General features: G+C 37.1%; 1 protein-coding gene across 22 annotated transcripts in view; it reads left to right on the top strand.

Moving 5' to 3' along the window:
- Positions 1-387: 387 nt before the first annotated feature.
- Positions 388-16,499, top strand: part of LOC120082749 (DNA mismatch repair protein MutS, type 2) — a 72,634-nt gene continuing 56,522 nt past the window's right edge. For 6 of the 22 annotated variants that reach the window (XM_039038146.2, XM_090316928.1, XM_090316932.1 and 3 more), the window contains exons 1-2: positions 391-787; positions 3,556-3,684. In XM_039038146.2, the coding sequence (XP_038894074.1) occupies positions 518-787; positions 3,556-3,684 (399 nt within the window). In that variant the 5' untranslated portion in view covers positions 391-517. Of the gene's footprint in view, positions 788-1,495; positions 2,882-3,555; positions 3,685-16,499 lie in introns of all 22 variants that reach the window. The other 16 variants (XR_016531645.1, XM_039038166.2, XM_039038173.2 and 13 more) reach the window with 12 other exon arrangements.

Here is a 16,499-nt window from a genome sequence, read left to right as displayed (position 1 = left end):
TTATCATAAGATTATACTAACCTCCATTGTTACAGTAAATATTATTTTAAAACCCCCAATTAGCTACAATAAACACTCATTCAAAAACTCAATTTGCTATAGTGTTACTATTTGTTACATATTTTATTATTTTACATTCATAATTTTTTATTTTATACTACCATGTTTACTATTTCATTTTCAAACTAAAATAGTTTACACCTCAGAAATTATTGTAATCTAAACTAAAATAATTTATATCCTAAACACAAACTATTAAAATCCAATTACAATAATTTAGAGTATAATAATCACCTTATTACTCCGAACAGTCCCTTGAATAGTAGGGGAAATAATTTCCCGATATTTTGAATTATCGGTACTATTATCCGAATATATTTTTCAGGAAAAGGAAAAACCGTATACAGTGGAAGGCAGATGTTACCATGTTGGAACGTAGAGATAGCTATTAGCGGGAGCGGTGAGTTGTTTGGACAAAGCTCTCTCATCCCTTGTAGGTGTCAGGAAGGGTAAAACGATGCTCTGTGCAGCTCTTTTTGGGCATCCCCTCACCTGGACCTGGACCTGGACCAACTCTTCTACACTGCCGGTGCCGGTTAAATTCCAGCATCGAGCTGCGTCCGTACACTTATCCCTCTCTGCAAACATTCCCGTCGGCAGTGACATTAGAGATAACAGAACCCAACATTCAGTCCACCTGGACAGTCTCAGAGCGCTGGAATGGGATAAACTTTGCGATTCCGTCGCTTCCTTCACCCGCACTTCTCTGGGGCGTCAAGCTATCAAGGTCTGTATCGCAGCTAAATTGTCATTTTCCCGTCCATGGTTCTGTTTCTCCTATGAAGAGCACTGCTTCACCTTTTGATTTATAGGATTGAATGTATGTTACCTAGCAAGGCCAAACTAATTCCTGAAAGTTGGATATTATCATAACTAACCGATTGAAAAAATCCGAATCTAAAAATATCAACTGCTACAAGATTTCATTCAAGCAATTGCTCTGTTATACCCCTCAAATTGGAGCTTGAGTGGTGAGTTTAATTTTGTAGTGGATGAGGGGTGTGTTTTACATACATTTTCAAGTATTTAATTTAAAAAATAAGTCATTTTGGTGGGAGCGTTATTTTCATTTCTTGTTAAAAAAACAGTAGATTTTTTGTGATGATCGTTTTAGCCTATAACAAGATTTCTTAAATTTACATACGTTTCCTTTGGCGATTCCTTATTCTTGAATAAACAAAGAACCGTGAAAGGTAAGTGCTCTCTTCTCTTCCTTCCTTCCCTTTTCCCTTATCAATTTTAGTCTTCTTTCGTTGCTAGTTTTAATAATTCCGCTTGTCCATTCAGATTCTTAAGTAATTTTGCTGTCAGTATTGTTCTTTATGTTTCAAATTCTTTTTTTATTGAAAGTTATATGGAGGTGAGGAGTTGTTGTATTCACTATTCTTATTTCTGAATTTCCGTCTGGAATGATACTTTTTTTTTTTGGTCGGAGACATGAGTAACACGCGGAAGCAAAACAAGTAAGAGAGGATAGTAGGTATCACAAAAGTATGGTATTTGCCATCCTCACGCCTCCTTCTAGGCGAAAGATGTAAGCTTGGGAGGGGGTGTGACATACAATCTGTTTGATCAAAAGTCTTAAAGGAAATTTTGGGAATTCTTGATTTTAGAAGGTAAAGGAAATGGTTGGATTGGATGAGAACCTCGGAGTGATGGTCATTGCATTGCACGATGATCAGAGACGAAGAAGGGGAGGGAATCCCAACTTCAGCCGGAATGAAACTTGTGAAGTTCTTCTTAACTTTGATCGACGCTTCTAAAAGGTCCAACCGGGAGAGGGTTTTCTTGGCCACTTCAATAAAACCTCTGCAGGCGTCCCCGATAAATTTGAAGGAGCTGTCATCCCATCGATCTAAAGGAAGATTCCTAATTCTAATCCAATTGCCATAACAAGGGACGACCGGTTATCTTTTGCGACATTGTTGCTCCATGGGGACAACTTGAGAGAGAAAGGGCCCACCTTGTAGCACTCCTTGATTGCACCAAGGATTGTGGCTTGATCTGTGCTTTCACAACGTAAAAGGGCACGATTGGCTTGTATAGGGTTAATGGCACAACAATCACATCCATGGATTTGTAATGCTCTCATAATGTTGTACCAATCATTGTGGAAGCATTGCCTCTTAACGATTATAGTTGTGTTGAAATGTAATGTGGCATGTGGGTACTCCAAGGCTGGCTTGATCTAATGAACGAGGTCCGAAGTGAGCATTAACGGAGATTTGGCTTTAAGCGCCTCTTTGGGGGGGTGGGTGCCTCAGAGCTGTAGGGGACATTTGTGGCGGCTAGTTGTGGGTCAAGCTTCTTTTTTGGTATTACAGCAAGGTATAAAAGGCTTTCCAACCTCTTTTTCCTTCGCCAATCGGTATAAGGATCTTGTTTAGGCCACCATTGTTATCTAGTTTGGTAATCTTGATTAGGATACCCCTTTTGTTTGATGATTTTTCAATCTAGATCGTTTGGTTGTCGAAGCGAAATTCTTTGAAAAATTTCTGGTTTAAGGGGGCAATCAGTAAGATCGAGAAGGTTTTGGTGATCCAATTGAGTGTTTGCCAGTGAAGGGAGATGAAGAATGCACGATCTTTTGTGGTTTCGGTCAAATGGATGTGGGAAGCCCTGTAATACTCATCGGAATCAATGGAGAAGACTTTCCGGTCTATGGTCACTGAGGACTTTGACGGAGGCATTTCGGCTATGGATAAAATAAGGCAGTAGCATGATTCATGGCCGCCGGAGACAGATCGGTAAGGGGAGGCGAGTCGGGATGGAGGAGAGAGAGTTCTCCGGAGACAGATCTTTGGCTGCCAGAGACAGATTGGTAGGGGTTGTTTTCTGTATCCCAACTAGCATACTTCTGCAGAATGTTTCAAACTTACCCTAGAGATCTTCCTAACTAGCCAGAAAATACTTTTTAATGCATGAAAAATAAAAAATGCGGTGAACTCTTGATTTATGGTTCCAATTAACTTTAATTTTTTATTTTTTATTTTTTATTTTTTATTTTTATTTTTTATTTATTTATCTTCCGTTTTATATCTGGTACTCTTTGAGCTTTGTCTCTAGCCATTGATGAAAAAATTTGTTTCTTGTTAAAAAGAAAACATGTATTTTTCTTCAAATCAAGGAGGTAAGCCTCCTCCATCAAGTCTCAATTCGTCATTCAAGAATGCATTTTTTTTTTTACAAGTTGAACAACGGCCAATTGCCAATTGTTTTCACAGATAAAAGTACCCAAATAGTATTTAGCGGCAACTAGAGAAAAGGTCTCTTGATAGTCCATTCCATAAGTTTGGATGGAGCTTTTAGCCACACGACGAGTTTTGAAACGCTCTGTACTACTATTTGCATTGTGTTTGGTTGATAAAATCCAAATTCAAGTTCAAAAATTATTTCAGTAATATTATGAACATGTAATTGATATTAATTACATTTGTGAATTTCTTTATGTTCCATTTAAATCTGTTTTGAGTCACTTTATTGTTAAATGAACAGGCCCAACTTTGGTCTTCGAACTGGACATATGAAGAAAGCCTTAGACTTTTGGATGAGACTAATGCAGCAGTAGAAATGCACAAGCATGGTGGCTGCAGCTTGGATTTAAGTGGCGTCAACCTTCATCTGGTTAGTGCATTGTCACATATTTTCCCTTTTTACCATTGTGAAATCATCTGAAATTTGGGAAGATGGGAAGGGAAGGTAAGAGAGTTTTTTCCTTGGACAAAATTTTGAAGCTTCAATGAATCGGTATTTTGTCTTTTTAACTTCTTTAATGGTCAATGGAGAGTCCAATCGGGAGATACCAACAGTCAAACTCTGTACTGACTTAAATGTAGGCGCCTCTTTGTCTTTTTCAATAAAGGGAAGTGAAGAGGACACGGACACCATTACCGAATATTCATCCGAAGAATTTAATTCATTTTGCTCACCAACCTCAGTAATGCAGTGCTCAAGAGGCAAGGCAACTGAATTATCTTCCATCTCCAACCTACCTTTTTGGGTTCTTCTAAAGATAGCGCTTTAACTAAGTCGTTAAAAACGCCAATTTGACAAATTGATTTACAAGCTGTCTACAAAAGTTGGTTATTTGCTGATAGCATATCTTCTTCCTGAAAAGGTCTAACCATACATTGTTTCATCATTAGAGCTGAATACTAAAGCCATCGTCAAACCAACTAGAGGGGGTGGTGAAGACCAATTCTTGGAGAACTTTAGAAAACTTAGCAATTTTGTTATATCCTTTAAATGAAAATTAACCCTTTAAATAGACCCAAAGAGGAAGGGCTTGGTCACACCTATACTACAACTAATCCTAAACAAAGTTTAACAAACTTGGCAAACTGTAAATAGAAAATATCAACACAAAAGATAATGAATACCAGCAGCCTATACAATCGGTAAACTACCCAAAAGGCTCGTACTTGGGGAGTGTTGGATTTTCATTTTATATTGTAAGCATGAGTTGTATATTAATTGTCTTTTTTTTTTTTTTTTTCCTTTTCTTTTTTGAATTGCTTGTATTGTCTATATTTTTGTTAAATTTATATGTTATTTTTTTCTTTAGTGATAGATGACTTTTCTCCTAGTTAAGAACTTGTGTTTGATTCATAAAATATAAGAGAAATATGATATTTTATTTCTTAAAATCCTAGTGTTTTTTCACCTTGTTTCCGGAAAAAACAAAAACTAAAAGTAGTTACTGATGCCATTGTGTGTTGTTGTTATTATTATTATATTTTCATTTTTTTAAACAAAAAATGATGCTCAAAAGATGCAAACTCTTATAGTAAAAAGAAAATTACTAATGTACTATGTACTTTTGGAGAATAAATTTCTTATCATTTAGTTAGATAAAAGGTACATATATATAGGAGAATGAGAAACCCTAATCTAGGATATACAAAATTACAATAAAGGACGACTGTACATGTTAATTTAATTATATGTTATAACACTCCCCCGCAAGTTGGAGTAAATATGTTAATCATGCCCAGCTTGTTGCATAAATAACTTATTCTTGCTTCATTTACATCTTTGGTAAATATATCTCCCAACTGTTCTTCAGTCTTCACATATCCTATAGATATTAACCCATCTTGTATTTTCTCGTGAACAAAATAACAATCCACTTCAATATGTTTAGTTTGTTCATGAAATACTGGATTGGATGCAATGTGAGTGCAGCTTGATTATCACACCATAATTTAGTTGGCACGGTAACGCTGAAACCCATCTCAGATAAAAGTTGGTGTATCTGCTAGAAACCATTATTCTTTTCTCTCAATCTTAGGAGGAAAGGATTTCTTAAATAGAGGATTTCTTAAATAGAAGAAATACCTAATTACAAATAAGAACAGAATAAAATATAGCAAATGTAATACAATAAGTACAATATAAAATTTCACAATAAAGGAAATAATCAACATTCCCCCTCAAGCTGGTTTGAAGATATCATTCATAGCCAGCTTGTCAATCAACTTGTTGAATTGCCACTTTGGAAGACCTTTGGTTAACACATCTGCAATTTGCTCTGTTGTCGGGAGAAAGGGAATGCATATTATTCCTGCATCAATCTTTTCCTTTATGAAGTGTTTACAACTTCAATATGTTTGGTCCTATCATGAAGGACTGGATTGTGGGCAATTGTTGACTTGTTATCACAATAGATGCATATGGGCATTGTCTAAGAGAAATTCAATTCTTCCAATAGTCTTCTTATCCATATGCCCTCACAAATACCATGGGCTAATGTCCTAAATTCTGCTTCAGCACTACTTCTTGCAACCACACTTTGTTTTTTACTTCGCCAAGTAACCAGATTTCCTCCAACAAAAGAACAATACCCCGAAGTAGATGTTCTATCAGTCGTTCTTCCTGCCCAATCAGCATCAGTGTAAACCTCAATGTTTAGGTGGTCATGCTTCGTGAATAATATACCTTTTCCTGGAGTACCTTTCAAATATCTCAAAATTCTATAAACTGCTTCAAAGTGAATTGACCCGGGAGCATGCATGAACTGACTTACTACACTAACTGCAAAAGCAATGTCAGAATGTGTGTGAGAGAGGTATATGAGTCTCCCTACAAGCCTCTTGTACTTTTCCTTTTCTTTTACTTCTTTTGCAGTTGTAGCAACCAATTTTAAATTTCGCTCAATAGGAGTTTTTGCTATCTTGCAACCAAGTAAACCTGTCTCATTCAGTAGGTCAAGAATATACTTCCTTTGGTTGACAAGAATGCCATTTTTAGATTTGGCAAACTCCATTCCTAGGAAATACTTTAAGGTTCCCAGGTCCTTGATTTGAAAATCATTAGCAAGGTTTTTCTTCAAGATATTCAGTCCTGTCTGATCATTACTTGTAAGAATGATATAATCAACATACACTATCAAAATGACCAACTTACCACTTCCAGTATGTTTATAGAACATAGTATGATTAGCTTGACTTTGACTGAATCCATAGCTTGTGACTGCCTTTCCAAACCGTTCAAACCATGCTTTGGGAGATTGTTTAAGCCCATATAATGATTTTTTTAACTTGCACACTTTGTTAATCTCGAGATCCACCTCAAAACCAGGTGGCAAGTCCATAAAAACCTCTTCTTCAAGATCCCCATTGAGAAATGCATTCTTCACATCAAGTTGATAAAGAAGCCAATCAAAATTAACTGCCACAGACAACAAGATTCTAATAGAATTAATTTTAGCTACTGGAGCAAATGTTTCTTGATAATCAATGCCATAGGTCTGAGTGAACCTCTTGGCAACCAATCTGGCCTTGTACCTTTCAATACTACCATCAGCTTTACATTTTACAGTGAACACCCATTTGCATCCCACCGTCTTCTATCTTTTGATAGTTCGACTATGTCCCATGTGCAATTTTGTTTCAGTGCATTGAACTCTTCTATCACTGCTAATTTCTAATTCAAATCATTTAGGGCTTCCTGGATATTCTTTGGAATAAATAGGTTGGTTATTTTTGATGTGAAGGCTTTATGACAGTCGGACAATCTATGATAAGAAAGATAGTTTTCAATGGGATATTTGGTGCATTTACGAGTACCTTTCCTATGGGCAATTGGAATATCAAGATCAAAGACATCAAGTAAAGGATTAGGAGGAGATGAAGAACTAGGAGAAATAGAAGTAGAGTGTCTAATACCTGGATCTTCAGGTCATTCCTCAGAGTATTTGATTGGTCCTGTGATAAGTCAATTGTCTGATCTCAGACTCTTTGAGTCAAGTTTCTTCTAGTATAAACCTAAAGTTCAGGATTTCGACTTGTAGAGTCATTTTGTAGTGTTTCTCCCCCTAAAGAAGGACTCTTCATACTTGGTATCGAAGGACTAAAGTTCATAATGGTAGGACCACTGATGTTTGGGAGAGATAAAGTATCCCAAAAATTATCTTCAAGGTTAGATATCTCCTCCTGAAGAAAATTTGGGCAAAAAAAGGTTGATTTTCCAAAAAAGACACATCCATACTCTCAAAATACTTGTGGGTCAAAGGATCAAAACATTTGTTAGCTTTCTTATGAGAAACATAGCCTACAAAAATGCATTTAGTGGCTCGAGGATCAAGCTTAGTTCGAGAAAGTGGAGAAGTATGGACATAAGCAGTACACCCAAATAATTTAATTGGTAAATCAGAAGATAGCCGGTTATTAGGAAAAAACTCATTGAAGTGATTAAGAGGAGTTTTAAAATTCAAAACCTTAGACGGCATTCGATTGATCAGATATGTAGCTGTAAGAACGGTCTCACCCCACAAATATTTTGGAACATTCATAGAGAACATAAGGGCACGAGCAACTTCAAGTAAGTGTCTATTCTTTCACTCAGCAATGCCATTCTGCTGAGGCGTGTCATGACACGTAGCTTGATGAAAAATGCCATTTTCTTGCAAAAAAATGGTTAATTGTTCATTGAAATATTCAATGTCATTATCAGAGTGAAGAATTTGAATTTTAGTTCGAAATTGAGTCTTTATCATATTGTAAAACCGAACAAAAACCTCTTTTACCTTTGACCTTTTTGTTAACAAATAAAACCAAGTTAAACGAGTGTGGTCATGTATAAAGGTAACAAACCAATGCTTACCACTATGAGTTAAGACTTTAGACGGACCCCAAACATCAGCATGAATTAAGGAAAAAAGTGATGAAACCTTGTACGGTTTAGGCAAATAGGTGGATCGATGATGTTTGGCAAAAGTGCAACTTTCATATTGAAAAACTGAACAATCAAATCCTTTAAATAAATCGGAAAACAGATACTTTAAATAAAAGAAATTTGGGTGCCCTAATCTACGATGTCAAAGCATGATAGTTTCTTTAACAGAAGGAGAACAAACACTACTCAAGCCTTGAACTTTTTTATGACTAGCAGAAACTTCATCAAAGTAATAGAGACCGTCAATCATCCTAGCACGTCCAATCGTCCCCCCCCCGATTCCTGATCCTGAAAGATACAATGAGTTTCACAAAAGATTACACGACAATTAGCATCCTTAAACAAGTTACAGGCTAATTTTGGAACATGAAGGACAGAACGTAATATAAGTTTTGTAGTCAAAAGAATAGTTCCTTTTCTTGCAATAGAGGTGAAGCTGCCATCGACAATGTGAATTTTTTCATTGCAATACACAGGAGAATATGATTCAAATAAACAAGAGGAACTGGTCATATGATCAGAAGCTTCAGAGTCTATAATCCATGGAGATGAATTAAGGCAAGAGAGAGTTTGAGGACAAGTACCAGATTGTGCCAAGGAAACACTAGGATTACCAGATGATGAATTGGTTTGTAGCAGCTTCAAAATTTGATCAATTTGCTCTTTGTTAAACGGGCTGGAGTCAACAACATTAGCATTAGAGGCATGTTGCTTAGAACTTTTCCAATTCGCAGGTTTTCCATGAAGTTTCCAACAAGTTTCATGTGTATGTCGAGGTTTATTGCAATGGTCGCAAACTCGAATGATGGGTACCTTAGTGTCCGACATATCGTTGAAAAAAAAGGAAACCCATAATACAAAATCAGTAGATTTGGAAAAAAAACAACACAATGGCTTAAACTAACCAGCAACTAGGAAAATTATAGCTGACGGACAGCGGCAACCGATCGGCAGAAGACTGGATTTTTTCTAGGGTTTCAAAAAGAAAAAAATAGGTTTTTAGGGTTTAAAAAATTTTGTTGCTCTGATACCATACTAGAAACCATTATTCTTTTCTCTTATTAATCTTAGGAGGAAATGATTTCTTAAATAGAAGAAATACCCAATTACAAATAAGGAAAGAATAAAATAATTACAAATAAAGAAAGAATAAAATATAGCAAATATAATACAATAAGTACAATATAAAATTTCACAATAAAGGAAATAATCAACAGTATCCATACTATTTCACACGTGGATTGTGACATAGCTCTATATTCTGACTCAGGAATCGAACAAGAAACTACATTCTGTTTCTTACTTTTCCATGACACTAGGTTTCCTCCTACAAAAATACAATATCCAGAGGTTGATCTCCTATCCTCTCGAGATCCAGCCCAATTAGCATTTGAAAAACATTCAACCCTTGTATGACCATAATCTTTATATAAGATCCCACGTCCAAGTGCAGCTTTTAGATAACATAGAATTTGTTCTACTACAACCCAATGATCCACTGTAGGAGAAGACATAATCATAAACTAACTCACAATACTCACAGAGTAAGCAATATTTGGTCGTGTCACTGTCAAATAGTTCAACTTTCCAACTAATCTTTTGTATCTCTCAGGGTCATTAAATAATTATCCTTTTCTAGTGTTATAATTCTATAGTTAGGGTTTTCCATTCTTGTAAATATTTTGTGATATTTTCCTTTTCTATGCTTTGTACACTTGTATATATTCATATCTTTGGTGAATGAATAAAGCATTCTGATTCTTTCTCAAACCTAAAAGTTTTACATGGTATCAGAGTCCTCTAAACAAACTTAGGATTTTGTGAACCTTAGGGTTTGAGAATTTAGAATCCGTTTGTGATACGTTTAGGGTTTTGTGGAGAGGTGGGTTTACATTTTTGCTCACAAACGCCGTCTTTGGTTCGTTCGTTGTCGTTAGCCGCTGCCGCCACCGCGGGAAAAAAAAGGCTATTTTTTCGACACCGCCCAGTTTGTCGAGGAGCCCAGCCGCCGATCTATAAAACCCTAAAGTTCAGATCCCATCTGACCAGCGCGTGAGGCTCACGCGCCAATTGTTCCTCTTTTTGTTGTCCGTCCATGCACCGGCACGTGTAGGTGCGCGTGCCCGTCTTCTATGGGTTTCCTAAGTTTTGTTGACTCTTCTTGGTGGTGTGTTTGTTTGGGATATATAGATATACTCACTGCTTGTAAAGACATCAGTAAATTAGGGTTTGATTCTCCGCTGTCTGGTGTCTATTTTTTGAGGTAATGGCTGATAAGAACCAGTAGTCATGTCTGAGATTGTTCCTATGGTGTCAAAAGTAACTGAACATAAGTTGAATGGATCCAACTACTATTCATGGAGATCAAATGTTCGCCACTTTATTAGGAGCATGGAGATGGATGATCACATCACAGAAGAGCCACCGATTGATGCTAATAAGAAGATTTGGTGGCGGGATGATTCAAGAATGCTTCTACAAATCAAGAATTCTATTGACCGTGAAATTGTTGAACTAGTAAATCACTGCGAATCAGTCAAGGAACTATTGGAATATTTGGATTTCCTTTATTAGAATATTAATAGTGTTTGATGTTTGTAAGACTCTATATCAACCTGATCAAGGAGAAAAATATCTTACAAGCTACTTTATGGAGGTTAAAAATACATGCGCGGAATTCAATGCCTTGATGCCAATCAGCACGGATCCAAAAGTTTTAATGGCCCAACGTGAAAAATTGTTTATCATGAGCTTTTAGTAGGTCTTGCACCTAAATATGAGATGGCCAAAGATCAAGTGTTGTCAAGCTTGAATATCTCATCGTTGGAAGAAGCTTACACTCGAATACTTCGTACTGAAAAGACACAAGCAGTTACATCATCTGTAACTAGTAGTTCTTTGATTGGGTACACGAATGATTATAGAGGTAATAAGGGGGTTGAATCAAATAGCTCCAAAAGTCATCCCAATAACCAAAGATCAAATCCAGGAGGTGCTGTTTGCTATTATTGTCATAAACTTGGCCATACGAAGCGTGAATGCAGAAGATTGCTGAATAAGAGTCAGAGGATGCCATCACCCTCCGCACATGCCGCTTCTACTCCTGGTAATCTTGACAGGTCAATTACGATTTCTGCAGAGGAGTTTGCTAAATTTCAGCAGTATCAAGAGTCATTAAGGGCATCATCTTCTACTCCCATTACGGCCATTGCAGAGACAGGTAACATTTCTAAATGCCTTATTTCCTCCACGTCAAAATAGGTCATTGACTCTGGTGCTACAGACCATATGATAGGTAACCCTAGTTTATTCTCTAACCTTTGTACATCTACCTCTTCACCTAATGTCACTATAGCTGATGGAACCTCCACTCCTGTTTTAGGATCATGAACCGTCCATCTTTCTGAATCAATTTCTTTATCATCGGTTTTAAATTTACCACATTTCTCGTTTAATTTGATTTCGGTCAGTAAAGTCACTCGTGATCTTCATTGTTATGTCTTCTTTTTTCCTGGTTATTGCTTATTTTAGGATCTTACGACGAAACAGACTATTGGTAAAGGGTGTGAATTTGGAGGTCTTTACATCTTTGAACCACAAACACCTATGGCCATCACATGCTCAAACGTGTCGTCTCCCTTTGAAGAGCATTGTCGTTTGGGTCATCCGTCTATCTCTGTGTTGAAGAGTCTTCGTCCACAACTTCAACATTTGTCTTCTTTAGATTGTGAGTCATGTCAGTTTGCTAAATTTCATTGTTTGAGTTTGTATTCTCGAGTCAATAAACGAGTTAGTGCTCCTTTTGAATTAGTCCATTCTGATGTTTGGGGTCCATGTCCTGTTGAGTCCAAAGGAGGGTTTAGGTATTTTGTTACATTTGTCGATGACTATTCTCGTGTTACGTGGTTATATTTAATGAAAAGTCGTTCTGAGTTACTTTCTCATTTTCGTAACTTCCATGCTGAAATTCAAACTCAATTTAGTGGTGCTCTTAAAATCCTACGGAGTGATAATGCTAAGGAATATTTCTCTCATACACTCAAGTCTTATTTAGATACCCATGACATTTTTCATCAATCTTCTTGTGTCGATACTCCATCTCAAAATGGGGTTGTAGAACGAAAGAATCGTCATCTCCTTGAGACAGCCAGAACTTTGATATTTCATATGCATGTTCCAAAATCTTTTTGGGCTGATGCTGTTTCCACAGCTTGTTTCTTAATAAATCGCATGCCCTCTTCCATTCTTAAGGGTGAGATACCTCTTTGTACTTTATGCCCCAAGCAACATTTGTTTCCCATTCCACCCAAAATATTTGGTTGTACCTACTTTGTTTGGGATGTTCGGCCTCAGCATACCAAGTTGGATCCAAAGTCCTTAAAATCTGTTTTCCTTGGTTATTCCCGTGTCCAAAAGGGGTATCGGTGTTATTGTCCTAGTCTAAATAAATATTTTGTCTCTCCTGATATCACGTTTTTTGAACATACCCCATTTTTTTCATCATTGTCTTTCTCTTTGAATAAGAGTAAGGGGGGAGCATAAGGAATTAGAGGATGATTTCCTTGTCTACATTGTTATTTCTCCTTCTGAACCTCTTCCTGATTCATCTCTACTTGTGGCTACCTCTACTCTTCCACCCATCGTTAAGGTCTATACTCGACGACAACCTCCTTCAGTTCCATGCCCTGTACCAAAGTCTTCTTCGTCATTGGATCCAGAAACGAGTGATGATCTTCCTATTGCTCTTCGTATAGGTAAACGTACATGTGCTCATCCTATTTCCTCTTTTGTTTCATATAACCATTTGTCGCCTTCCACATGTTCATTCATTGCATCCTTAGAGTCTGTATCTATCCCGAAAACTGTTCATGAGGCTTTGTCTCATCTTGGTTGGTGTGCTGCAATGGTGGAGGAGATGACTGCCTTAGATGATATTTGTACTTGGGATTTAGTTTCTCTCCCTGCAGGAAAGAAGGCTATCGGTTGCAAATGGGTGTTTGCAGTTAAAGTCAATCTTGATGGTTCTGTTGCTCGGTTAAAAGCGCGCCTTGTAGCGAAAAGCTACGCACAAACTTATGGCGTTGACTATGCTGATACTTTTTCTCCTGTAGCAAAAATGGCATTTGTGAGGTTGTTTATTTCATTAGCTTCAATCAATCATTGGCCTTTACATTAGCTTGATATTAAAAATGCATTTCTTCATGGTGATCTTCAAGAAGAGGTGTATATGTAGCAACCCACCAGGATTTGTTGCTCAGGGGGAGAATGGAATGGTGTGTTGCCTTCGTAAATCCTTGTATGGATTAGAGCAGAGCCCATGAGCTTAGTTTGGAAAATTTAGTCAAGTGATTGAAAGCTTTGGAATGCGGAAGAGCATGTCAGATCATTCAGTCTTTTTTAAGAGATCTGAGGGTGGTGTCATCTTTTTAGTCGTATATGTGGATGATATTGTGATTATTGGTGATGATGCTTTAGGTATCCAATCTCTAAAGACCTTTCTTCATAGTCAATTTCATACAAAAGATTTGGGCATGTTGAAATACTTTTTAGGAATTTAGGTAATAAGAAGCAAGAAAGGAATTCTATTATCATAGAGAAAATATGTACTTGACTTGTTGACTGAAATAGGAAAGTTAGGAGTTAAGCCATGTAATACCCCAATGATGCCCAACTTACAACTCACCAAAGATGGAGAACTGTTAAAAGATCCTGAAAGATATAGGAGGTTAGTGGGAAAACTTAATTACCTTACAATGACTCGACCCGACATAGCTTATTCAGTAAGTATTGTGAGTCAGTACATGTCATGTCCTACAATTGATCATTGGGCTTCATTAGAACAGATTCTTTATATAAGATTCCACGTCCAGGTGCAGCTTTTAGATAACATTGAACTTGTTCTACTGCAGCCCAATGATCCACTGCAGGAGAAGACATAAACTGACTCACAATACCCAAAGAGTAAGCAATATCTGGTCATGTCATTGTTAAATAGTTCAACTTTCCAACTAATTTTCTGTATCGCTGAGGGTCTTTAAATAATTCTCCTTCTCTAGCAAGTTGCAAATTCGGTATCATCAGAGTACTAGATGGTTTGACACCTAATTTTCCAGTCTCAGACAACAAATCAAGTACATATTTCCATTGTGACAGATAAATACCTTTTTTGCTTCCCATTACTTCAATACCCAAGAAATACTTCAATTGTCCCAAATCTTTAGTATGAAATTGACTCTGAAGAAAAGTCTTGAGAAAAGATATACCTGATATATCATTTTCAGTGATAACGATATTGTCAACATATACAACAAGCAAAGTAATACCATTATCATATCGTCGATAGAATACAGGATGATCAAAAGCACTTTTCTTCATACCAAAACATTTGAGTGCTTGACTAAACTTACCAAACCATGCACGAGGACTTTGTTTCAGTCCATACAAAGATTTTTGAAGACGACATACCTTATCACTCTCTCCCTGAGCAACAAACCCAGGTGGTTGCTCCATGTAAACTTTCTCCTGAAGATCACCATGTAGAAAAGCATTTTTAATGTCGAGTTGATGCAAAGGCCAATTATGAGTAGCAGCTATGGACAAAAATAGTCGAATGGAAGTTAATTTAGCAATAGGGGAAAATGTATCAGAATAATCAGTCCCATAGATTTGGGCATAACCTTTGGCAACAAGACGAGCTTTCAAGCGAGCCACTGTTTCGTCAGGATTGGCTTTTATAGCAAACACCCATTTACATCCAATAGCCTACTTTCTTCTCAGATGCGAGACTAAATCCCAAGTACCATTCTCATCCAAGTAGCAAATACCCATTCACTTGAGTTTATGACCCAGTTAGTAGATGATGTAAGAAGGAATTTCGAAATACCTGTCTCAACAATGGTAGCAGTAGGGTTTGATGAAGAAGATGCCTGCAGGGATTCCTGAAATACTTGAAATTTAGCAAAATCGTTAGCAGATATTGTAATAGACTTTTCAGCCATATCACTGGTGGAAGCTATCTGAGCATGTTGAGATCGTTGAGCCTTGTTCAACAATTTCCGACAATCACGTTTCAGATGTTCCGGCTTACGACAATAGCGACAAACAATCTCCTGAGAATCTAATTTTTGATTATCATAACTAGGCTTTTGAAAATTTTTGGTCATCCCTGGAGTAACCCGAGAATTATTATTCTTGCTTATAAGAGCACTACTAGGATGAGAAACAGACAAACCAAATTGTGAGCTCTCAATACGAAGAACACGACTGAAAGCCTCCTCTAGCGATGGAATCTCAGAATAAAAAAAAATCTGTGTTTTAGCCATTCCAAATTCAGGTAAAAGTTAATTAAAAAATATCATAACAACCATCTTTTCTCACTGGGTTTGTTGAACTTTGACATCTGGACTAAAAGGTAATAATAAGGCAAGTTCGACAGCTATCTTTTTAAGCCTCATAAAGTAGCTTGTAACAGATTTTGCTTTCTGTTTGGCTCAAAAGAATTGCATACAAATTTCAAATATTCGATGGACATTCTCTTTTCACAAGTACAAAAATTCTAAGAACTTTAAGTGTTCCTTAACAGAATTACAATGATCTACCAAACCAATAACCTCACTCTCAATGGAATTCTTAATCTGAACATAAAGTCGAGCGTCATCATGAAGGCAAGCCTTTTCCTTATCATCTTGTGGTGGATACTCAGTCATATGATCATCCATATCAGTACTATGTAAATAAAACTGAATAGTACGATGCCAATCATAGTAATTAGCTCCATTCAACTTATGTTATGTTATCTTTGATGCTAAGAGAATTACATTGTATACAACCATATGCTTCATCTCATCCATTAAGAACCAACACACGATCCCACAGGTAGAATTAAACAAATCAGAATTGAATACAAGGTAAATCAAATAGCGAAACAGCCCCAAATGAGAGCAAAACATTCACAAACCCTAGGAACAAAAGGGTATTTTCCAAACAGCCTCACACTTGAGTAGATGTTGGTAGAACTAAAGGCATTGTCCATAGATGGACCGGAAAGGCTAACCCGAGACGAACCCAACTGACGGAAGCAAAGAGACGGCCTCACGCGCTCCCACACGCTGGCGTGTGGCGATGGAGCGATCTGAACTAGTGGCGTGTGCGACTCACGCTCGGATGTATCTGGTGAACGACGATGGCAGACTGAGTCAGACGACGGTGGTGCTCTTCTTGAGGTGGGCAGTGTCGTCAAATGGCCACTCGAGGTGATGACCCAA

The sequence above is a fragment of the Benincasa hispida genome, chromosome 1 (assembly GCF_027475165.1).
Source record: "Benincasa hispida cultivar pf3 chromosome 1, pf3_genome.v1.1, whole genome shotgun sequence".
In the NCBI taxonomy this organism is placed as follows: domain Eukaryota; kingdom Viridiplantae; phylum Streptophyta; class Magnoliopsida; order Cucurbitales; family Cucurbitaceae; genus Benincasa; species Benincasa hispida.
The sequence above is the reverse complement of the archived record's forward strand: the minus strand, read 5'-3'. Positions and strand labels throughout refer to the sequence as shown.